We start from the raw sequence: 25,240 nt of genomic DNA on the forward strand, positions 1-25,240 counted from the left end.
GAAAAAAAGTCTGCTATTTAAAAATAATAACTAGATGGCCACGCTGAAAACTTAGAAAAAAAATCAGAAAGGTAAACCAGTGCACTATATTGCTCCTAGAGATTTTTGAGCTGCACTGATTCGTGTCAGGTTTGGGACAATACCCTGTAGAAACAGTTAAACATTCATTCAAAAGCCCATATTTCTATGTCTTGAATAATGAAGTCTTCTCGCTTAGAAAGTGTATGATTCCCAAATGTTTTACATGAATGACTTCTTCCATGGTAGAGATCACCATCGAGCCAGAGAGCAAACTCCCCTCTGCAAGACAGACAAGGTATTAAAGCAAAAGACTAAGGGAGTGAGCATCAAACTTCTGAATGTATTTTTCATTCATAATTCAGGAACAAGGAGGAATTACAAAATTCTTTTTCAACATAAGTACCTTATAGCTGTCGATAAATTTGAAGCTGCAAAGATTTTTTTTTTGTTTACACTATTTATTATTAATTTGGGAATATCCCTCTTTCAGATATTCTGAAACAAAAAGCTAATCAGAATTCCTCAGTCTCCAGCCCCTTCCATTTGTATTAAGAAAAAGGCATAACAGTACTCTTAAATGTGAGGCGAATGCTGAAAATAAGGGAATAAGGGAAACATCCCAGAAGCTTCTACACTTGCATGGGACAAAAATCCCAGGGGGAGACAACTTATAATTTCTGAAGACACTGGCATGTCTTGTGATGGTATAGTTTCGATTCAAGCCTCTTCTAGTTACATGTAATTTTGACATTTCCATACCTTCAGAATCATAATACTTTGTGTCCATTCTGAATACACCAAGACACATTGTATCTTGCATACTAAATCCTTCTTGGCTGGCAACTGTTGACTCCTGAGCTATCAAACTGAAGTCAATTCCAAATTTTCTTTTCCAAGGTGTGCAGACATACACACTTCTAACAGATGACAAAAAGAAATAACAACTCACCCTCCTCCACCAAAAGCAAGGGAGTCCATGTCTCCTTTAATAAAGAACATGTTGTCTCCTGTCCATTTGAAAACCTAACAAAAAGAAGCCCAAAACAGACTAGCAAATTAAAATATCTGAACTTTTTGTTTAAGCAGAAGGGAAACCAAATATCAGTAAAGACAGGCTATGGGTGGCTAGAGGCCAATTTAACCATGTTTACATAGAAAATTCAAGGAACAGATATATGCAGACAAAATTCTCTTACATTTTATACTATTTAAAATAAGGTCATTGTAAAATAGGTTGTCTTTGAGCACTGGAACTTCTACACAATAAAGAATATCAAGAAAATAGTTAGGTTAGATGACATGCCCTGTAATTGGTGGGCCGACATCAATTGTATGAGGTTTAACAAGGCCAAGTGCAGGGTCCTGCGCTTGGGTGACAACAACTGCATGCAACGCTACAGGCTTGGGGAGGAGTGGCTGGAGAGCTGCCCGGCGGAAAGGGACCTGGGGGTGCTGGTTGACAGCCGGCTGAACATGAGCCAGCAGTGTGCCCAGGTGGCCAAGAAGGCCAACAGTGTCCTGGCCTGTATCAGAAATAGTGTGGCCAGCAGGAGTAGGGAAGTGATCGTGCCCCTGTACTCGGCACTGATGAGGCCGCACCCCAAATCCTGTGTTCAGTTTTGGGCCCCTCACTACAAGAAGGATGCTGAGGTGCTGGAGCGTGTCCAGAGAAGGGCAACGAAGCTGGTGAGGGGGCTGGAGAACAAGTCTTACAAGGAGCAGCTGAGAGAACTGGGGTTGTTTAGCCTAGAGAAGAGGAGGCTGAGGGGAGACCTTATCGCTCTCTACAACTACCTGAAAGGGGGTTGTGGTGACGTGGGTGTTGGTCTCTTCTCCCAACTAACTAGTGATAAGACGAGAGGAAATGGCCTCAAGTTCCACCAGGGGAGGTTTAGACTGGATATTAGGAAAAATTTTTTTACACAGAGAGTGGTCAAGCATTAGAACAGGCTGCCTGGGGAGGTGGTGGAATCACAGTCACTGGAAGCGTTCAAAAAATGTGTACATGTGGCAGTTCAGGACATGGTTTATTTGGCATGGTGGTGTTGGGTTGACAGTTGGACTTGATGATCTTAAAAGGTCTTTTCCAAACTTAATGATTCTATGATTTTAAAAGGATGTAGTTTATGAATTTTCAGACAGACACCTGGCAGAATTTAGAATAGTAGAAAAATCTTCAGTACAGTGAGAGTCAGGTTGAATATGTTTTTCACTATACAAACACTACTAATTTACTGTGCACTTACGGATTCTGTGGAAAAACTAGTATGATGACATTTTTTGGTCCAACTCCTAGATTTTTTCAGATTGTTTACTGTTGTATTTATTCAGTAATTATTTTAAGATAATGCATATGGGGAAAAATAGCAGAAGCATACGAAGTTATTACTACTTACCTCAAAATCTGGAGAAAAAGTGAACATAAAGGTCTCCCCAGTGCCATAAAAGCCATCACTCACTTTAAATGGTTCAGAAGCTAGTGCACCAAAAACCTGTAAGCAAAAATATGCAAAATACTTACGAAAAGCTACACAGAATTTCTAATGATATAACTGATAAAGAAATCAGGTTGTAAATATTGCCAGATTTGGAATTCACTACAGGATAAGCCTTATATGGTATCTCGGTTCTAAGTGTATTTATTGAGATATGGCATAGTGCTTTGTGGTACACTTTAAAAAAAGAGAACTCTTTCTACACATAAAGTGAACACAGTAAAACAAAAAAATTAAGGTGATGAAAACTGAACTCAGGAAATTCTCAGAAACAATGTACATAATTTTAAGACTTCAGATCAAAAGGTTCTGCTCCTTCATACATAGCTCCCCTTCCACTTCAACGAGGTTATTTTCAGCAAGTTCCTAGTTGTAATTGAGTTGTTTATTTTTCATGTAGTTTATTCATTCAAATCCAAGTAACAGTAAAGCACCGGTTACCCTGTCTTACAACAGAGACAGATTTTAACTAAGCCCTTACTGGGTAGTAAAAGCATTTATAATATTCAGGACTAATTACTGGATTTTTATATCTGAGTAAAATAGTATTGATTTCTCAGGAACTTGAATAGCTAGAAAAAAATAACCCTGCATAATTATGGAAAATCAGCTATAGCCCATGAAGTACAACCCACCCCCCAAATCAGGATTTCTGGTGCTAGTAGGAAGCTGGTTTCAACATTTGTCAGAGCAGAGTAGACCTAAGTACCAAAGCACTCCACTAGCACTCTCTCATTTGTCAGTATGAGAAAGGAAATAAAAAGAAAATAAGGTTTTTGTGGTTTTGTTCACATTAAACAGTGAGTTTGAGAAGCATGGGACTGATGAGAGCGAGACATTAAAGCTGGTGTCCTGACTTGGATTATGTTCAGGATATGAAGTAGAAACTGTTTTCTTCTGCCCATCCTAAGAAACACCTTGGCCATAGGTAGGTTTTTCAAAGCATTCCTTTCCATGTTGAGCTCTATAGTAGCTCTTAACAAACACAAAACCAGGCGAGCGTGAACTTCAGATATCAGGAACTCAAGGATTATATATACAGCTATCAGGCATCTAATAAAGACTGCCTCAGCTCAATTTTGAGTTACCAGTTCAGAAAAAAACTCTGTTACAAAATTCCTTATTTCTCAGAAAATTTATGTGCTCCAGAAATTTTCTTGTTTGGAAACTTCTAACTGAAATAGAAGATAGCAAGCCTGAAAGAAGAGTCAGGTAAAGAAAAGATGCCCTCATTATGAAACAAAACACCCTCCTGCCCTCAATACACAATCTTCCACTGACAGGTTACATGAAAAAAATTGCTAGTCTTCTAAAGAAAATCAGGGATAATTTTCTTCAAAAATCCTGATAATCCACATCAGACTGTGTCTTAACAGATCAATCATGCCAATAGCAGTGTTTTGAAATCTTTTTGTTGAATTCAAGCACTAATCTCTTGCAATAAACTTTTAATAATTCTGAAAAAAGTATGCACAAGAGCAAACAAAATTAATTTGATGCACATAGTACTTCACATTTTAGAAGTCACTGCTGAGACCCCATTGTTACAGAGCCAAACAGAGATAGCACTTATATACCGAACTTCCTTTAAGTCGTGATACCTACAAAAACCTCCTTATATGCTTATTACTGTATTTTCATATATATATACTACGTAATGTCACTACACTGACAAGATACTTTACTCACGCATAAAACTGTTCCTTGACTTAAGCAAAGAGAATTACCTTTGAGCATACACGCAACCAGTATTTACCTTCTAAAATCTGCTTCTCTGGAGGAACTTTTAAATTCACTCCACAAGGTGATGAAATAAAGTATCACAGTCAGCTAACGGTGTTCACTTTTCTAAGACCTGTATGAGTTTCAGATGTATTGTTAAACAGCAAATTCAGTCTAAAAACTTGAAGTTCCATGAACTCACGTGAGAACTAGCCAAACGCCTGTGCAAAAATGGGATTGATTTCATTCAACATATAGGATCAAACACTGGCAAGACATTTCTCTGTTATCCCACAGTCTAAGTGACAAGAACAGGCTTGAGAGAGATAGAAATTACCATTTATATTCTGCTTTCTGGGAAAATCAGACCAAAATGAAGGAATTCTTTCAAGAAGAATGTTTGTTTTCCTGTCACTTTCCACAAGACTTTTTTGTTTTGCCCCTTCCTCCCCACCATGTTTTGGTTTTTTGGGTTTTGTTTGTTTTTGTTTTGTTGGTTTCTTTTTTTTTTTTTAAAGTAGGTTTGAAATGAGTCCCCAATGTTATTAAGACCTACAGCTTTTTATACTTTTCTCAGCGCATTACTAGTTAGATGGCCTTGTGGATCAAACAGTTCAATGAGAGTTGACCAAGTATAACATCCAACACAAGATTTGTAGAAAATCATGCTCAGAACATTCAATGATCATATAGTCAAACAGCAGAAACGATAGTTATTAAAAAAAGATCAGAGAAGTCCATCTCAATTCTGGTATGATAGGCAAGGAAGTGCGTATTAGAACAATATGGGGGGGGAAAAGGAGGAATATGAAATTAGGAATTAATTAGATCGGAACTCTGTTACTTGACATTTGTGGAAAATCAGCTAGATTTAACATAATCATACTCATTTAGTCTAGTGCTACAAAGACATGCAAAGTGTTGTCTTCCCCCATGATTTGTGAAGAACTCAAAATTTACATTATAGACAAGGCAGTTAAAACTGCTGTTTCATTTCAGGTTTAAATTAAGAGAAGCAACAGTTGTCCTGTTAGAAAGAATACTAACTCTAAAAGCTGGTACTTCAGATATTGCTGAGAAGTCTCCATAAGTAAAGGCTGGGAGAAGGATTCTTCTACATAGGCTTTACTTAGTTTCGGCTAATGGCTTTTAATGACTTGATTCCTTATAAAATCAGGTCTTCCATCAGAACTTTAAGAATTACTGGTTCATTGTCGTTCAAAGACAACCGACCAAATATCAAAGCCTTAGAACTAGGTTATTTCATTACCCAAATCCTCAAGTTTCTTTCGAGTTGTTTAGCACCGTAACATTCTTTTAGAGTTTTATTTGCTTATTTCAGTGTCACAAAAATAATTACCACCAACCCTGAGTTCATGCGTATTTTCTGCAACAACACAATTTGAACTTCAAGACGGTATTTAATTTTTACCTGATCTTTACTATGTGTTCCACTAACTCTTAACTGTTAAGGTTAAAAATTAAAGATGAAAAAGTCAGAAAGAATGCGTAATTGCTGTAGTGTATTCTGCCTATGGCTGGAGTTCTGCAGAAAGAAGCGCTCAATTTTTTTTATTTTTTCTTTTCTTTTCCTTTTTGTTATATTTGCAGATGTAATCTCTAAGAAGCAGAATGGGGGGAGACATTTTTTCCTTCTTGTGATTTCAAGTGTCTGGGGCAGTAGGTTAGACTTCAGAAACCTGTGTGTTAACTTTTTTCTGTTAGGCGTTTTGTGACCTCCAATTGTGCTTTACTGCAGGTAACTGAACTTAAGCAGAGCATCTTTTAGGATAAAAATCCATACTGAATTCAAATTAAGAAAGTTTGACTCATGAACAGAACAAAATGGGCTGCTGAAATAAAGAAAACACCACATTTAAATAACTACATGAGTATTTTCCAGCAACTTCACAGCAATGGGAAGCCACTGAATCCTTCCAATTATTTTTTAATTTACATGTAGCTTCAAACTATCTTTGTCTCTGGATCCTAACTTCCTTTAAGGGCTCAAGTTATTCTTTGAAGATCAGCTCTGGTAGCTATATTCAGGTAGCTAAGACATGTCTTGGTTCAGAGCAATACCCTCAGGGCTGACATTACATCTAGTAAGTAAATATAAGTTAAAAAATTAAGTAAATAAAAAATTTCATTAACAATTGACATTCCTTGAGAGGAATTAACCTTCTGTTAAAAAAACATACAGAACATTGCAAACATTGGTTTGCACCAATCCTAAACTATCTTAGTTCAGCCTCTATACTGGTATGAAATTTTCACACAACACCTTTCAGTGTTTGTCTCAGATCATCTCAGGGCTATTATTTGCATACCAGTAAAATGCAAAGCTAGTACATCCTAACCATATGGAAAGTCTTACGTGCTTTACTTAAGGGACTTTGAAGCTTGCTTCACACAGAGATACAGGAGTAGTTTATTTCTAATTATAGAATAACTGAGGTTATAAAGAACCTCAGATGGTTTCTCATGCAGTTCCCTGCTCAAAGGGGGACTAATTCTGATGCTATATTGGGTTGATTCAGTCTTGTCCAGTTAACCTTTGAGTACCTCCAGGAATCAGGATTCCACCACCTCCCTACGTACATTTTCAATAGGTTTCCATCAACAAATCTGTGTCTTGAAAGATCACATTGTTGCTATAAGCAACATTAAAAGAATTGGGCTTTACAGCAAAACAGCAATTTGCTTCCGAACAGTTATTTTAGTCCTTTGAGAAGTGATGTCTAAGGTTTCTGCATGAGATCAGATTGTTGTGGCTAGTTGTTAGGGTGGATACCTAAAATTCTCAAGTTCTAGGCCCCATGTCTCACACTTCTGCAGGTTTTATAATACAATCTGGAGAACGACTATAAAACTAGACAGTCTCTGGGTGGTTAACTGCATTAATTCCACTTCTAGACAACCACTTGTTTAGTGACTCATGTTCAAGCAGTCAGTGTTGATTTCTTTTTAGACAGCTGTCAGAGTAGACACCAGAGCTTGGTGTCTTCACTAACAGAAGCACAGACCAGTAGATAGACAGGCCATGACAATTGTAATGTAGATATCTATAGATTTATTTGATAGCTTTATTAAAGGATCTCCTAGAATTAAAAACAGCAGGCAATTTACGTGGCTTCAGATTCCAACTTCCACCTAGACAATGTTCAGCATTTACACAAATAAATCTTTAGTTTGCAAAAGCTGCGTGCTTTGTCTATGTTTTTTTTACAGCCCTTTAAGTAAAATTGCTAATTGATTTTAAAAAGAAATCAAGATTGGAGAAAATTTTGGAAAAAAATAGGGTGAGGCTTAGCAGCCTTTAATGAACCTTATTATGAAAAGTTACAAGGTACACTTCCTCCTTACTCTACTTACTGTCAACATCAGATAAAGGCTGTCCTCATAAACATGGACAACAAAGAACAGAGTCTCAGAAGAGGTAGCCCCGAAAATAAATTAATTCTAGTTTCAAGGAAAAGTACCTAAACCAAGGATAAGACAAAACCAGTATCTTTCATAAACATGAAGCAACAGAGTGGGCAGAACAATGAATGCCAGAAAGGAGTGAAGAGGTATGCTCAGCAAATGGTAAGAAACTATCTGATCACAATTCTGCCATTCTTCAAAAACTAGACAGCTTAGAAAACAGGCAGTGATCTCAGAGCTAAAATATGAAAACACCTGGTCTCTCTCAAAACACATTCTGGAAGGACATAAATAGTATTTATATTAGAATATTGCTGGTGAACTATTTCTGAATGCACTCTCCTACAAAAAAGTAATCAGATTCTTTTTTCAGCCATAGAAAGCAGTTTTATAGGACTATCTGCCAGGAAACTACAAGATATCAAAGATAAATTAACATCTTTCAAAACGTCAACAAATGGATGACCCTGATTAATTGCTGTCAAAGGGCATAGTAGGCCACCTTTGTCTTATTTTTCATGATTTTAGATCCTTGCATCAGGAGGAGAAAGACTCTAAACTGAACTTCCATAGGTTTTGAACAGATAGTGTAAAATTAATTTTCTGCTGTCAAATGCAAAGACATTTCTCATTAAAAGCTTGAGACACAGAACTACTGAAAACACCGCACTCTACACTGGTGAAGGACTGAGCATGTAAAACTTGTCTGAGCCTTTCCTTCTGTAGCATATGCTGTTCACTGAATACACATGGATTTCACTCACTCTTGTGTGGAACCTAGGTAAGATTGGTGTACACTGTGAAAGAAAAGTTCAGTGACTACTTAACCAAAATTCCAAGGAACACTTTCAGACACGTTCCTTGGCATAAGCTTGTAAATTGAGATTTGTCATGGTTTGTTTAAAAAAAAAAAACACCAAACAAACACAAAACAAAAAACCAAAAAAAACCCCATGTCTATGAATTCCCTGTTTTGATTGGGCAACCATGACACTTTTTGAACATGAAAATTCAGATATTCATATATGGAAGGTAATCTGAACACTTTCAGCAACAGAGCAATACCACATGCCGGTGGCAAGACAGCCCTATCAGAAATGGGACATTTTCTTTCTGGGCCAGATAATCAATCAGGTACTAGGAAGTAAATTAATCTTGAGAAGCTAATAAGGGAATGAGAGAAGGAAAGTTACCAAAGCACATTTAAAAGCCTGATGGGTCTGTAAAGACATCTCAAGTCTATTGAATAGTTTTTATCTTCAAGATTGGAAAGTAAATTAAGAAATAGCTCCCTTTTAAAGAACTTCTGGGAAGAAGTGCTCTACTAACAGAGATTTAGAAGGGTTTTTTTTTTCTTTTTAAGGGATCCCTGAGGCAGAAAACAGAAGGAAAAAATACAAGTTGTGACTTGAATTAGAAAACATACCCTTCATTTACAGTTTTCAGACCCCCTGAATAATATGAGGTGATATGAGCCCATGCTTCCTGAAAATAAAAACTGCGGTTACCAAAGTGGGACAGATAAGCAACGTAAATGCTACAGATTTTGTAGCAGCTCTGTCAATTCTTCATTACAGCAGTAACTTGCTTCTGTGAGAGAGCCACAGAAGTTTCAGAAAGAAAGAATCAAAGTCTCATGCTTCCTGTAACGTTCATCTGTTATTAGAATACTTAAGACAGAATGTTTGCTATTCAAACGGCAAAACGTGATCCACTTTCTGGAATTCATACCCTAGTCAAACGAGAATAGAGCACAACTATGGAGACTCACAGAACAAAAATTAATTATGCAGCAAAGATCCCACAGTCCTTGAATGGGAGAAACATGTTGGCTGCAGCCACAGAATATACCAAGAAGCATTGGCTGCAGCTGGCAATGACATTCCAACTCAACAAGATCTTCTGGCATAAAAAAAGAATATTAACAGTTAATTCAGTAATTGGGTATTATGAGACTCATGCCTTGTGATGGTGAACTTGTATCATTAGTATTTCCTAGAAAAGTAGTATGTCAGGGTCGCTCAGTAGTGCTTTTGAAAGCCTTGATGTGTTTTTAAAAGCCTCAACATAACTACCAAGGAGAAAACCGGCTTGACACACACAATTTTATCTCCCATGATGGGCTGAAGCGTCAGCTATTCCTTTATATACCTCAAACATTTTTCTTCATAGGTCTCCTACCTCCACACCAACATTCTCCTACCTGTCCATCACTGTCCTTGATCACCAACAGCACAGGTGTGTCTAATCCCAGCATAGTTCGATACAAAGTCTTCAAGCTCATGCCATGCTTTGCAGTACTGTAGACAAGAGTCCATGGATATCCAATGGTCCGTGGAGGAAGAGACTTTGTGAGCTGTTAACAAGATAATGACAATCCCTTTATTTAATATATTACATATAAATGAAAGCAGATTATATTCTTCTGAACTACAAGTGGCCTTAAAAGATAGTTTAAAACTTCAGACCAACCCTAAAGTTTCACATGTATATTTTCTATCCCTGGTCTCTCAAGCAGGTTTCTTCTCCTACCTCAACCACTGACCTGCAGGAGAAGAATGATTTACCAACTGAAGAACATGTGTTTGGTAAGGTCTCTAAAAAGTTTCCCTAAAAACAGTAAAACATAGTTATTCTTGCATAACAATACTATGTCTCAGTACTAAGGAACTAGATCACTCAAGTCAACAGGTAACAAGCTGAAGGGTAAAGGATGCTTGCTCTCCTGTTCCTGTGCCTTTGAATGCAGTCAGTCTTAATCCAAACTATCAATAAACACGTTTAATGACATGACTTTAGACTGGACAGCAAGAGCAGCAGTGAAAGCCAAGCTGTTTTCAAGGAAGAATGCAATAAGGACAAAGACATAGACTAGTGTTGTCATGGTGTAGTGAAAGTTATGTCACTTTAGCTATGAATTGTGTTATGCTTATGCACTTAGACATACACAAGTCTATGGGGCCGGATGGAATCCACCCAAGGGTACTGAGGGAGCTCATGCAAGTGCTCACCAAGCCACATTCCATCATTTATCAGCAGTCCTGGCTAACTGGGGAGGTCCCAGTTAACTGAACTGGAAGTTAACAAAACGTGACACCTGTCTGCAACAAGGGCCAGAAGGAGGATCCAGGGAACTACAGGCCTGTCAGTTTGACCTCTGTGCTGGGGAAGGCTATGGAACAGGCCAACTTAAGTGCCATCACATGGCACATACAGGACAACCAGGCGATCAGGCCCAGTCAGCATGGGTTTATGAAAGGCAAGTCCTGCTTGACCAACCTGATCTCCTTCTATGACAAGTTGACCCACTTAGTGGATGAGGGAAAGGCTGTGGGTGTTGTCTACCCAGACTTTAGTAAAGCCTTTGACAGCATCTCCCACAGCATTATCCTGGAGAAACTGTTTGTTCATGGTTTGGACAGCTGTACTCTTGGCTGGGTAAAAAACTGTCTGGATGGCCAAGCCCAGAGAGTTGTGGTGAATGGACTTAAATCCAGTTGGCAGCCAGTCACAAGTGGTGTTCCCCAAGGCTCAGTACTGGGGGTCAGTTCTGTTTAATATCTTTATCAATGATCTGGACAAGGGGATCTGGTGCTCCTTCAGTAAGTTCGCAGATGACACCAAGTTGGGTGGGAGTGTTCATCTGCTGGAGGGTAGGAGGCTCTACAGGGGGATCTGGAAAAGGTTGGATTGATGGACTGAGGCCAACTGTATAAAGGTTCATCATTGCTAAGTGCCAGGTCCTGCACTTGTGTCGCAACAACCCCACGCAACGCTACAGGCTTGGGGAGGAGTGGCTGGAAAGCTGACTGGTGGAAAAAAACCTGGGAATGTTGGTCCATAGCCAGCTGAATGTGAGCCGGCAGTGTGCCCAGGTGAGCAAGAAGGCCAACAGCGTCCTGGCCTCTATGAGAAATAGTGTGGCCAGCAGGAGTAGGGAAGTGATTGTCCCCCTGTACTCAGCAATGGTGAGGCCACACCTTGAATACTATGATCAGTTTTGGGCCCCTCACTACAAGAAGGACATTGAGGTTGCTGGAGCATGTCCAAAGAAGGGCAACAAAGCTGGTTGCTCAAGTCCTATGAGGAGTGGCTGAGGGAACTGGGATTGTTTAGTCTGGAGAAAAGGAGGTTCAGGGGAAGTCTTATCACTCTCTACAACTACCTGAAAGGGGGTTGTGGTGAGGTGGGTGTTGGTCTCTTAAGTAACAAGTGATAGGATGAGAGGAAATGTCCTCAGGTTTTGCCAGGGGAGGCTTAGATTGGATATTAAGGACTATTTCTTCAATGAAAGGGTTAAGCACTAGAACAGGCTGCCCAGGGAATTGGTTGAGTCATCATCCCTGGAGGTATTTAAAAGATGTGTAGATGTGGCACTTAGGGATATAGTTTAGTGGTGGACTTGGCAGTGCTAGATTAGCAGTTGCACTCTATGATCTTAAGGGTCTTTTCCAACCTAAATGATTCTGTTCTATTCTATTCAGTATCACACAAGGTCTTCCTACTGGTGTTTTACACTATGTCATAGCATTTCTGATACATTTAATGGACAATACTAAAAAATGACATATTGACTTATATACCTTTTCAATTTGTTCTGGCTGTAGTAATTCACTGGGATCGCTAAGATTTGGCCGGAATGCTTCAGGCTCCAGGTCTGTTTTGATATTCGTTGCCTGTTTTGAATTGGTATCTTCTCTTGTTGTTATCTACAAAAAGAACAACATGAATATAAGTATTTGCAATTCTATTAGCAGGGAAGATACAATTTGCAGGTTTAAAATAATGCAGTTACCAATTCAGTTATGCAACTCTTTCAAAAGTTAAGAAATCCATTAGATCTGATCTGACCAACATTTCCACTGCTTCCAATAGCAAGCCAGTCTCAACTATATACTAGCAATAAATTACACAAGAGACCTACTCAGAAGAAAGGTATGATGTATACTAAAAAACAAGTCCTCATACACAGCTGAAGGACTTAAAATGTTTCTCAGAGGTCAGCTTATAAAGTTCTTGCATTTTAAAACTAACATAGCATTCACATTAAACTTAATTAAAAAAACAGACAGGAAAGGAATTGAAACTTCAGCATGGACATTTCTCAGTAGTTTCTGAATCAATACTCTTTTAGAGTACTTGTGAAAGTTTCCAGATATGCAGTAGACATGTGTAAAGACTGCTGTCAAGTATTTTGAGTAAATCATCTGAAGAGAAACTTAGGAATATTGCTGCTCCATAAGCTGATCTGCTGGAGTACTTATGGAAATCAAAGAAGAAAGAATTGAGAGGGTGGAGAGAGGAAAGCAGCAGTAATACTTATGCTACATAGCGAGCTTTGAGGTCTGGGAGAGATGCACTGCACACAAAGATCCTGTAGTAATTTAAAATACCTGCCCCATACATCTACCCTATTGAGTTGTTGTAGATCACCATTTCCTGGAGGTGGCAGAAGGCCACAAAACTCCTCATCAGACATCATCGTAGTTCATGACAGCTTCTTACCCCAGTCCACATTCACTGGCACTTTCAAGCTAAAGTGCCACGTTGTTGAGAACTAGACTAGCCGAGACCCAAAGATGTTTCCTTCTATAAATCTTGCTGCAGGGATAGTGAAATCTGACAGAGGAGTAGGACAACGTGAAGGAAGTTAGTAACTTAAACTACTGTAGCAAGACTTACTAAAGTCTTGAAAGATTTGCTAAAGGAAAACAAAAAAATTAACAAGAATTAATGCATCTAAATAATTTATCAGCCTAAACAAAGTTTCCTTGAAAGTCAAGACTGTCCAAATTATTTAAAGCCTGAATCCTGAGAATTTAAAGAGATTACCTGCCAAAAACATCTGCCAACTCCAGAATAACAACCAGTATTTGCCATATAACTCATATTCTAAACATACAAGACACAATTATGGTATTTCACAATACCAACATGATAAACTTTGCCAAGCTGTTGTGAAGAGAACTTTCTCAGTTAAAAAAGAAAAGCCAAATCAAATCAAACTGAAATACAAATAGCAATAGTTAAACAAAATACAGCCACCTGAGAAAAAAAAAAAAAGGATATCTCTTTCCTCTCCTTCAAGAACTATGAAAAAAGTTACTATCAAACTCCTGTTACTTAAAAGTAGGCTTATAAAGTCAAAGTATCAAAGTGTATTCATACAATGACTTAATTACAATATTAATTCTTAATTCAAAAAAAGTATGCTTAAAGAAAGCAAAAAGCTCAAGCCTTCCATTTTTCAATGGAAGGTAACAATGCTTGTAAACTATCCACTAATTTCCATACCACAACAAAAAAGTATATGCCTTTATCCATACAGCTTCATGTACAAAAAGATGACCTACAGACTGCATTATAGAGTGTTATCTATAAAACATGTTGTTTTGTAGTCCAACTCTTTTCCACCTTAAAAGCCTTTCATTCATCATATACTACTGCTTCAACTCAGTAAAATTTTCAGCACTGTTCAAGTGTACAGCAGAAAGCTTATGCCCTTTGTTATTCTTTAATTCTGATTAAAGTGCACCATGCAAAATGTGAATAAATTTGGACTGAAGTGGTGTGGGGGGATTGTGAATAAATTTGGACTGAAGTGGTGTGGGGGGATTGTGGGTTTTTTTTGATTGGTTTGGTGGGTTTTTGTTTTTTGGGTTTTTTTTTGTTTTGTTTTGTTTTTTTGTTTTTTTCGGTTGTATTTTTTGCCTTTTAAAATTATTATTATTACAGTAAAGCAACTTTCTTCTAGGAAGAACACTGCTTTGTAGAAGCAAAGACATGTGTCTCTCCAAAGGTATCTGTCTGACAGAATGCAGTGTACTTTCAAAACCTGCAAATTCATCGCCCACTAAACTTTGACAGAGCAGACTGACTTGTAGTCAGATTTCCGGGGCATGAGAGGTTAGTAACGCAGTCTACACCACAAACTCTCAGACGACCTGAGAGCAGTTTATAGGCTCTAAACCATTACATCAGATTTTTCAAGTTGGCCTAAACCTTGCATTTGGGTGTTCCAGGTGAAAGGTATTTGGAAAGAGCTCTTGCACTTCCAAAATATTAACACAAGGATTCTCCTCCACCACCACTTGCAGAAACAGAGCTTTTTGTTCTCAAGTGGGAATGAATTTTTTTTCCCAAAATTTCCGATTTTCCTATAGAAGTGCAGCTTTCAGGTTCATGCTCACTGTTGATTTATGTAACCATACCACTTACAAAATATTTTAAACCAATTAATTACTGATTATTAAATAAACAGAAGTAAAAGAGCTAAGAACATGTTTTCTTACATCTAATTACATAATAGGTGAAAAAAAGTCAAGATCAAAGTAAAAAAAAAACAGAACTGAAACTTTTTACAGTTTCAGCAGCCAATTACTACAGGAAAACAAAACACTCAATGTTTCTAAGGAGTTCTAAGCTATGCTTTCCATCAGTAAGTTATGTATGATGTACAAAACAACTAAGTACTTTATAATTGTCAAAGAACTAAGAAACACCTAAAGAGAATGCAAATATCAGTTTAAGTCCATTACCAGGAACACTTCAAAAAACCAAACGGAAGTACTGTTTTCAAAGTACTATTTTTGGAACAGACAGTTCCATTACCAGTTCCATGTGTACAACCTTTGCCATGCTGAACTGCCTCAGTTACCTGCTTGTATAATGGGAAAAATACTTACCTATTCCACAGAAGTTGTGAACCTTCATACTTGCCAAGTACTGTAAGATTCTTGATGAAAGATTCCTACATAAAATTAAACACCCATGCAAAAAGATTTTGGATTCTTCACCTGTTTCGCATTCTTTTTAGGAAAACTTCTAGCTAACACAATACACCAGTCTAAAGTGGAAGTTAAAACACAACACTCCAAGTCAAGTAGTACTGAGAACAAATTTTCAAATTCTGACAGAAAATTCCTGTTTGAAAAAGTTGGAATTAATGATTCCATAATAAAATTACTGATTCCATCATAGTATTGCACAATTAAATACATCCAAAACAACGGAATTTTCTGCTGGATCCTTGTAGTGCTGTAGACAAGACACACCCACTGAGTGTGGGACTTGCCCTGATCAAAGACACTACAAAGGAAGATGTTGTAGTATCTGGAGATGTGGTTTAAACTACTGAAGAGGGCACCTGGAGACGTCTGCAGAGTGTGCGCAGTTCTTCGCTATTTAGAGCATCGATCCTGCGGTGATACTCAGCCACTGACACTACCTGAATATGGAGACAGGAAGACAATAATTCCACTGACAGTTGAAGAAAAGTAAAAAGGTAAGAAAGAAAAAAGTGGAGGAGAGTAATGAAGCGAAAATGTGCAATGATAACAAACAAACAAGAAGATGTTTGTTTCTGCAAGGACAATGCACATGTAGGTGATTTTAGACACATGAGTAAACACAGCAAAACTACAAACTAAACACTAATGGCACTAGCAGTCAGATATATTTCACTGCTCTAGGATGAATATAGAGCTGATATAGGAGCGCATAAAGTCACCAGCATCGGGATGCTAAATTAGAAGTCAGAGTTGCATGCCTTAACCCAAACTCTTCAGCCCAAAGTCCTCTCAAACACTCTTTACGCCCAGATTAATGAATCCTGTGAACCTGGTTTGCTTTCTTGGATAAAGACTTGAAGCAAACCTTGGGCTTCTCACTGGGTTCTGACTATCTGGCAACAAAGATACAGTTAAAGACAAGGTAACAGGACTAAAATTTAGTAACTGCCCCATACCACCTCATAGTGTCTTTATCCTGGACCTTCTATTCACTCCAAAGCTTCAGGAGCTGCTCATCTGTCAACACATTCACCCCACATGGCACCTCCACTTTGACAGGAGGTGTACAGCCAGAAAGCCTTTAGTCAGAAAGCTCTATAACATGCTGCTCTGGTGCAACAAGGTGGCTAAAGGACTACGACAGTCATTTTGATGTAACTACAGCAAATAATGTGATTTTGAGAACGATTCAAAATCATCATTTGTATGAAAGCATCTTAATACAGCTGGTGGAGAGATTAAATGGATGTCCCATGTAGTAAGAGTGTATTAAAAACTTCTAGAGCCTACCACAGCGCAAAGGAAGATAACCACAAGTCCAGAAGCTCCCCATCTACCTGTCCCTACTACAAGGAGTTTGGCCAGATACTCGCCACTGTCCTGAGTACAGAGCCCACAGTCATGCATGACTGGCTCTCGAGCAGTGATGGTTCACTCTACCCCATGCAACTGCAAGGCAAGGAAAAAGGAATACTTGTGACATTCAGTTTTATTACTGAATAATCAGTAATTACTAGCACTCAATTTATTTCCACCACTTTCTACTGTTCTCTTAAAAATATCAAGAATATTGATGTAAATTGTATTGGTTTGTGCATTCTCAGAGTCAAGTAGCTATATGCAAAGCTTTAACAGTATTCCACTCAAGCATATAAGTGACAGCATAGTTTTATCATTTTATTTGCTATGACAGTTCATTGCAAATTACATTGTTCACACCAGCACCTTAGCAGTGTAATCCTGAGAAACAATAATGTGAGCACCCTTTAGCCTTGTTGCTTCTTTAAGCTCAGCCCCTATCACATGAGAGGCAGTAGTTAACTTACAATGGGCCATAAGTGTGTGGTTGCTTATGGAGATTCTTGGGGGAAAAAAAAACCAAAACACCAACCCACCAAAAAGCAAACAAACAAAAAACCCAAAGAAACAACACTCATCATCCCTGACACTATTATAGAGTTGCTGTTTCACATTCCAGAATTTTAGACAATTTTACAGGCAATGCCATCTTGCCTTTGACCTGTCAAATGCACACTCTATCACAATCCTGCACCTGGAATCCTGCACATGGGAACTGCTCATCAACCCTTTTGCTCAGTGATCAAGATCTGACACGCCTTTTCATATGCCATAGGGGTGCTTGCATCCTCAGAACAGCGTGCACAAGGTATTTGGATACATTTCTTGCCCAAAACATGACTACTATACCAGTGTGTACACAATAATAGCTCCTTGGCATCTTGAACCTGTTGCACACCACCCTGTTACATCTTTACATCTGTTTTGTGAACAAAAGCCTGTACAGTCACAGACCACTGGTATGCAACGACAAACGTCATAAATAGCATGTCATAGAACATCAAACTCAAACCCAGCAAGTATACAGTCCATACTAAACTCTGCAAGTAAAACACAAGACAAACTGTCTCAAGGTTATCTGCTCATCACTGCATTAGGCTTTAAATGAGTACATTAAGATAACTCAATAGTTCAGCTACCATACCTGATCTTCTGTAAAATGCTCACAGTTCAGGTCAACAGGCTTTGTTTTTGCTTTGCGGTGGACAAGACTACATACTTCAGGGTTCTATAGCTCATTTAATCATCAAGTCATGTATGTCTAAGCCTACTGGCAACTACCTTCTACAACTTCATTCAGGATTTGATCGAGATGTATCTTGAAAACAGCTAGCATTTTGTCCCTGCAAGGCTTGAGAGGGCTGTTTTGAAACGTTAGTAGTAACATCAGAAGTTTATTCTGTTCTATAAACCTGGTTTAACTCATAGCTTAGCTGCTTCCTCTTCCATCAAGATTTCATTTTCCTTCCTTGTAGTCATATTAATCCTCTATTTTATTTCACCAAGCTAAATAAACCAGTTATTTTCTTCCCTGCCCCTGTGTCAGCTGTCTGTTCTCCTGATCATTCAAGGAGCTACTTTCTACCTCACTCCACTTTGAACTTTTATTCTTAAACACATAACATCATTAGTTTTTCACATGGTATTAGAAATACCTGGGAAGTAAGGTCTTGCATTCACAAAAGACAAATGCAGCTTTGTATGAATCATAATGGACTGCAGTTTTCAGTACAGAACGTTTCTTTGTCATAAATTGCTTTCATTTTTGGGCATGTAGCAATAGACACCATTTATCTGTTTTTCATCAAGGCTTTTGATTCTATGCTATGGTAGCCTTGCAATCAAATCAGTTACGTATCAGTTGGGCCCCTCACTACAAGAGGATGCGGAGGTGCTGGAGCATGTCCAAAGAAGGGCAATGAAGCTGGTGAGGGGTCTGGAGAACAAGTCTTATGAGGAGCGGCTGAGGGAACTGGGGTTTTTCAGTCTGGAGAAGAGAAGGCTGAGGGGAGACCTCACCGCTCTCTACAGCTACCTGAAAGGGGGTTGTGGTGAGGTGGGTGTTGGGCTCTTCTCCCAAGAGAACTGGGAGAATTGCTGCCCTCAAACTAAGTATAGCTGAACTTTCAGAGTTAACAAGTAGCTGAAACTGGCTCTTTAGAGAAAGGGAGGGACTTATCAGACCTGAACAGTGCTTCTGGAAGATAAGAACAGAGAAAGTGTAACGGTACAAGTGGTTCTCTTCAACATAAGTTATCTATACCCTCATGATTAACTGTGAATATGGAATAAAAAGCAAAATATTAAGAAAGAGAATGAAAGCTGAACAATTTTACTTTGAATCTTAATACATCTGCGTAAAAATCAGGTGAAGTGAAAGCTTCATGAACATTATTTCTTGAGAATCAAAAGAAGTTTCACCTTTAAAAGTTCCGGGTTTATTTAATTGAAAAAGTAAATGCCAATGTAGTTTTATCAGGCCATTTACAGAAGTTACTCCAAAAATATCGGTCCATCTTCAAAATATCAGTCCACCTCCAATTCATCAGTAAATGGGGAGGGGGAAGAAAGGACCAAATCCTTTCTAAAGGCTGTAAATATCTTCCCATGAAAATAAAAGCTGCGTAACTGAATGCTGTTATGAATCTTTTAAGAGAAAACACTAACTTCATTTTTCAGACAAATTTAGTTTCCTCCCAAAATGTTAGGCACTGCTTGAGAGAAAGCCATATTGAAGAAGCAGACTTTTCCATCACAAATATGATTTCTTGGGATGTATTGATTACATTACAGCAATGCATTAATACATGGGGTTTACCCCATCAGATAGTTATAAAGTATCATTCTGAAAAAAGCTAAGACTACTTCAATTGGATTAATTTTTAATGACTGTGGCTGCAAAGCTAACCATTTTCTGTCTTGTGGTTTTCAGCTAATTCAGCTCCCTGTCGCTCTACTGGTGACACGAAGGGAAGGTACAAGAACTAGCCATTTTAAGCAGAGGAGAGGGACCTCAGAATCACAGCAGTCCCCTGAATTGGCTGGCACTGTGATTCTTCCTCCCTTTCAATACCTTTAAATCTGGCCATCTCAGAACTGTTCTGCACACCAAGGTGTTTTCCAGAGCAGGGACAGAAGAGTCGAGTATGTTACATGACAGTGATGCTCTCCCTGAGATCACTATTGTCCCCGCAGCTTTGCGGGATGGTTTGTTAAGTGTCTGTCTCGAAGTGCTCTAAGCCCACAGCAACTGTACCAAGTCATAATTAACATATACTGAAGATAAATTAAAGTGTCTGCCATAACCAGGATTAATAAATGAACTTGAGAAGAAAGCAACCAAAGCCTGCAGCACACAAAGTGTTACACCAAGTCTGGAAACCTTTATAACAAGCTATTTTTTTTTAAGATATGAGAAATCACTAATTTGAGAGATATGATAATGCCAGCAAGAGAGCTAAATGGGCTAGCATCAAACAAAGTTTAGGATGTTTGTGCAAAGAACTAAGAATTAGACTTATGAAAACTACTTTCTTAAAGAAGCGGGTCAGGCAAATTGTCCAAAGGAAAAAAAAAAAAAAAACAAACAAGATCTGTAGCAGCATTACCAATAAATCCCAGCTCTCTTGCAAAATGATTTAAGGGAGTTTCAGCAGCAGCAAGCAGAGAAACCAGAGGTTCAGTTGCTGAACCCAAAGCACCTGGTGCCTGACCAGTTGCCACTCCAGGAGAAGGCAAGGCTGAGTGAGGCTACATCCTGGTTCTGCTAGTGCCATGCAGAGACCCTCTCAGGTCTGACACAAAAGTGGTATACATGCTTAGAAGTAGGTAACTGAATCACAGGCCAATGTGGAAATGTTTGTCTCTTATTTTAATCGGAAAAATGATCAACTAAGGATCAGCTTCAGATTGCACAGACCACTAAAAACATGCAGAGAGAATATAAGCCTCTACTACTCATTTGTTTTCTTTCAACTTATAATCAGCCTTTTCAAGTGCTACTGTACTTTGACTGCATTTGTAGTGAGGACTAATATTTCACAATTATTAAAAGCCTAAACAATATAACACCTAATAATTAAATGGAAGATCTAGTTGAGGCATGACACACAAGCCCCCTAATTATTTAGGACTATGGGTACGGCAAATATCTGTCATCAAGGAAAGATTCTAGACTTAGTGATCAGTGTAAGAAGTACTGGATTGCACTCTGCTTTTTGTATTTTTAAAGAGGCTTAGATCATCAGTTCACTTTATTACTCTATATCAAAGCTTGCTATGGAAAGCTGACTTTAAAAAGATCTTTGTAGCACTATTATTGGACTGATGCAACCTTGCAGTTCTGACATCCACAGGGATGAAGTACTAAATTCCCATCTTTCACATGTAAGCCCCTATTACTCTACCTCCGCAACAGCCAAAGAACTACAGCCATTAGCTTACCAACTACAGTTAACCAATAAATCAAGAACCTCAGAAGTTGTGCAAGTCTCAAATCATTCAAGCTATTAAAACCAACACCACTTTAGTTCCCTTGGCATAGTACCTTAAGAATATAAAAGCCAAAGTTAAGTTTTCATTGGTTTTGCCCCCCTTGGCAATGCTGCCTATGGAAACCCTGCAAAGCATTTGGACAAGCATTCCCAAAAGCAGCAATCCACCTTTTGTTCTCTTGCATTGTTTGATGTCAAAGGACTTTAGACAAAAGACAGAAAGAATGGTTGCCTGCATTTTTGACGTTCTAGAAACTTACTGGCATCTTTATCGTACTGCAACACAAGAGAGACACAGTAAATACCAAACAGATTTACTGAAAAAGTAAGAAGTCAATGTTACTGGCTTTAAGGGAGAGCATAATGCATTGGTTAGTCACCAAAATTTTGATCTCTTATCTTGGGAAAGTATCGAACCCCTACAATGCTCAGCCCAAATTTACTCTATCACCACGAAAATAACAAAGGCCTTTCAGGTAAATAATCCAGGATGACTTAATTACTTCAAGCAAGCATTCTTGTTTTATTGTATCACCCCATTTGGTCCAGCAATTATGTTATTTCATGTCAGATAGGCTTTCATCCAAATTTCAGGACAACCACTAATGAAACATTTAGTCAAAAGCCTGTACTTCACATATGCTGCCAGTCTGTTAATACGCTTCCGGCTTTGTCTTGCATAACACAGAAGCAATGGTACCAGTAGTCCTCCCCTCTTCTCCGTAAGAACGTTACATTTGCGCATTAGCTTTATGATCATTCATTGAAGGAAAAAATCCAACTTCAAGAACAGTGCATGTCTTGTCAACATAGCAACATTTGAAAAATATTCCCATCTGTAGATACTTCTATACCCTTTTTTCTGATTTGACTTGGTTTACACATTACAACAACTTGTTGTCTACCTGTCCCACAGTAAAGAGTCTCTGCATACAATCTTCTTCAGTACAACCTCTCCTTAAAAGCTAATAACTATCACTTCTATTACCACAGTTGGACTCTGGCTAAAATGAAGTGTTGGTCCTAAGGGAAATAACTGTAACAAGGGATACTACTACTTTAATTAGCTGGGTGAGTTATATCTATATATCTACATAAATAGGTATATATTAAAGAACACAGTCTTGGTAAATTTCAGATACCTTTTACGCTGCTGCAGGGTATACTCAAATTACATTTGAGTTAAATTTAGGAATTACATCTCCATTTTACATTCCATTGCCACAGAGGAAAATCAAGAGCCTATTATTTAAAAAATATTTTGTTAGTTAGGAACACATGTTTACAGAACCAGTTGTTGCCACATGACAGTTTCATATTCTGCAAGTAACCTGGGTACAAATAAGGATCAAAATAAAAACCAAAATCAACAGCACCTCCAAAAGAAGTATGCACCAAAACCCAGCGAGCTGTAACTCTTAAGAAGACAGTAAAAAGCCTGTCACAGGCAGAGTCTGAATGAAAAGTATCTGCCAGATCTATCGGCTGGTAAAAGCACAAGTATATTGTGAAGATCACTTCCTCCCTATCCAAGATGTTACTGTTTTGCAAGACTCACCGAGAACCATTTCCTTTACATACTACTACAAATTTAAGGCTTTTTGGGGAAAACAACACTGAAAAAACACCACAGTTGCTTTCATAAATCTAATACACTGTAAAAATAATTTTTATTGGTTTCCCCCTCTTCATTATAAATGTGGGACTAGAGCATACTCCTCTCCATCAATCTAAAGTATTATCTGACCTTCATGTGGTTGAATGACTTCTGAGAAGGTACAATCAAATGGAAACTCAGGAGATGTATGCTTTTCTAATTAAATGCTAATGCAAACTACTGTTCATGGTATTTAGCTATAAACTGCATTTTTGTTGAAAAAAATGCATTACTCCACAGCGGAAAAAAAAAGCCACCCTAAAACTGCGGAGCCCCTTAATGCTCAAAGCAGTTTCTCTCATCTAAAGCCAATGAAATACCAGCAATTAGGTTAGGCACCTAAAAGTAATGGAAATTTGTGACTTAGCATCCTGTTTACACAGGCAAAATTTAAACTTCCAGAAACTGCCTCTGCACCACAACGTTACAAGACCGCAATAACAGAAATGAACACACTACACTGAAAATTACCAGAGCGCATTTATGATTAACTGGCTGGTGCTTTCTTCCCTTCTTCCCATACCAGAGACGAGACATTTCCCTTCCAAAAATAAAGTGAGACTAAAAAAAGACATTTAAAAATATAATTTAAAAAAAAAAAAAAAATCATTCAAGGCTGTTGGAAAGCATTGTCTGTACCTGCTGTCAGTTCCAGGCACAGGCAGAGCCCCGCGACGGTGACAGGATAGTTTGCTAGGCACACACGTTTGACTGGCACGGCAGGGGACGAATGAGCGAGTGTACAGAGGGGGATGGATCGCAAACGATGACGGTACAGCAGAAGAAAGGTCTCCTGTGTTCAAGTGCGGTTGCAGAGCACTAGTTTGTTAGAAAGGCTAAAATATTTAAAGATACAGGACGACTACATTTTTCATCTACGATACTGAAGAATACAAAAAAAAATCCCCAAGAACTGCTTGCAATATTCTGTTGTGCTGTAATTGTTCATAAACAAGTTCTAATGGCAATAAACGCGCACTCAATCTCAAAGTAATAGATTGTTGTACTTACATTGACAGCCGTATATAAGCCCTGCCACTTACTTCTTAGAGTCCAGAAGCAGTTGAAAAATGTGGTTTTTTGAAAAATACTCTTTTTTAAAAAGGCTTTAAAACATTCAGGAACTGTTAGCCTCACGGCATTTTCAGTTTTGTAATGTAAAAGAAGAAAATGAATAGTTTTGTCTATAAACTAAACTTGCTCTATGGGTTAAATGCTAGTCCCAGCAATAAAGTATTTTTGGAGTCAGGGTTTTTTTTTTTTTTTCTTAAGGAAGGATGTTTATTTAAACAGGCGTGTGCAACAGTAATATGCACGGCAACCCTTTGAGAATTTCCCTGTAGTAGCACTTGGACACTTCCCCCCCCGCTTCTCCAAAAACACTCAGTGCTCTGAGTCCTGGGTAAAAGCATTAAACAAGCCAAGGCAGCAGCAGACAGCATCACAACAACATTAAAACATTGTTCGCTGATGCTGTTGCGCTGTGATCTAAAAGTCAAGACGTACAAGCAGAGAAAAGCACTACCAGAACTTGTATTTAACTCCACTGCAAACTGTGCACTGGAACGCTTCACCTCGCATTAGCGCCTCACTCAACGTAATTCAGATGGATAAAATGTTTTTCTTTTCAGTAAAGCCTTTCTCAGGAGCTGGTAACTCTAAAAATCAATTTGTGTCAACTTACAAGAATTAAGGTGGCAAGTAAGAACATTTTCATCACTGGGACATTGAAAGCTGGCATTTATGGAACTCAAATATACATTTGATACACAGTCAAATGGTGTAAGAGTCAAACAATAAACTATATGCCCATATATTCGTTTTTTAAATATTTATTTTTAAATAATAAGAGAGCTAATACTGAGGTAAAACAAGAACAAAAAATGGACAGCCGTAAAACTGGTTCAAATAAGACAATTTCAATCAATATAAGAAATAAGATACAAGCTACAGCGTTCCCCCCACCCCAAGTCTGGCAAACCTTAAAGGAATGGAGAGTATGCTGAAAAACTATTTCAAACTACCTCTGGACATGCAACTTCTAAGCCAAAAAGCTAGCCACAGAACTAACTGCCCCACAGCCTGCTTTAGCAGTCTGCCTTCCCCCCTACCCCCCCCCATTTTCCTCTCCCCTCTGGAAAAAAAAAAAAAATAATTCCCCCCTAACACTAGCCAACACACTGTTTCTCCATGACTGCAGGAGGAAGGAAAGAATCTAAGCCACCACACAATTTTTTATTCTAGAACATTTAAGATTAAACAATTCAAACAACTTAC

The 25,240-nt window shown here is 38.3% G+C and overlaps 1 protein-coding gene across 2 annotated transcripts; it reads right to left on the reverse strand.

Moving 5' to 3' along the window:
- Nucleotides 1–164: 164 nt before the first annotated feature.
- OXR1 (oxidation resistance 1) lies at nt 165–23,921 on the reverse strand (the record flags this gene model as incomplete). Of its 2 annotated transcripts, XM_081996673.1 has the most annotated exons (7): nt 23,435–23,921; nt 15,811–15,891; nt 12,248–12,373; nt 9,868–10,020; nt 2,418–2,513; nt 971–1,044; nt 165–300 (listed from the first exon to the last, which is right to left on the reverse strand). In XM_081996673.1, exons 1-7 carry the CDS (start codon nt 23,498–23,500, stop codon nt 165–167), a joined length of 732 nt encoding a protein of 243 aa, XP_081852799.1. In that variant the 5' UTR covers nt 23,501–23,921. The 2 variants fall into 2 exon arrangements, with proteins under 2 accessions (XP_081852799.1, XP_081852800.1); XM_081996674.1 differs by lacking the exon at nt 15,811–15,891.
- Nucleotides 23,922–25,240: the final 1,319 nt, after the last annotated feature.

The sequence above is a fragment of the Phaethon aethereus genome, assembly GCF_964289735.1.
Source record: "Phaethon aethereus genome assembly, chromosome: 2".
Lineage (NCBI taxonomy): Eukaryota > Metazoa > Chordata > Aves > Phaethontiformes > Phaethontidae > Phaethon > Phaethon aethereus.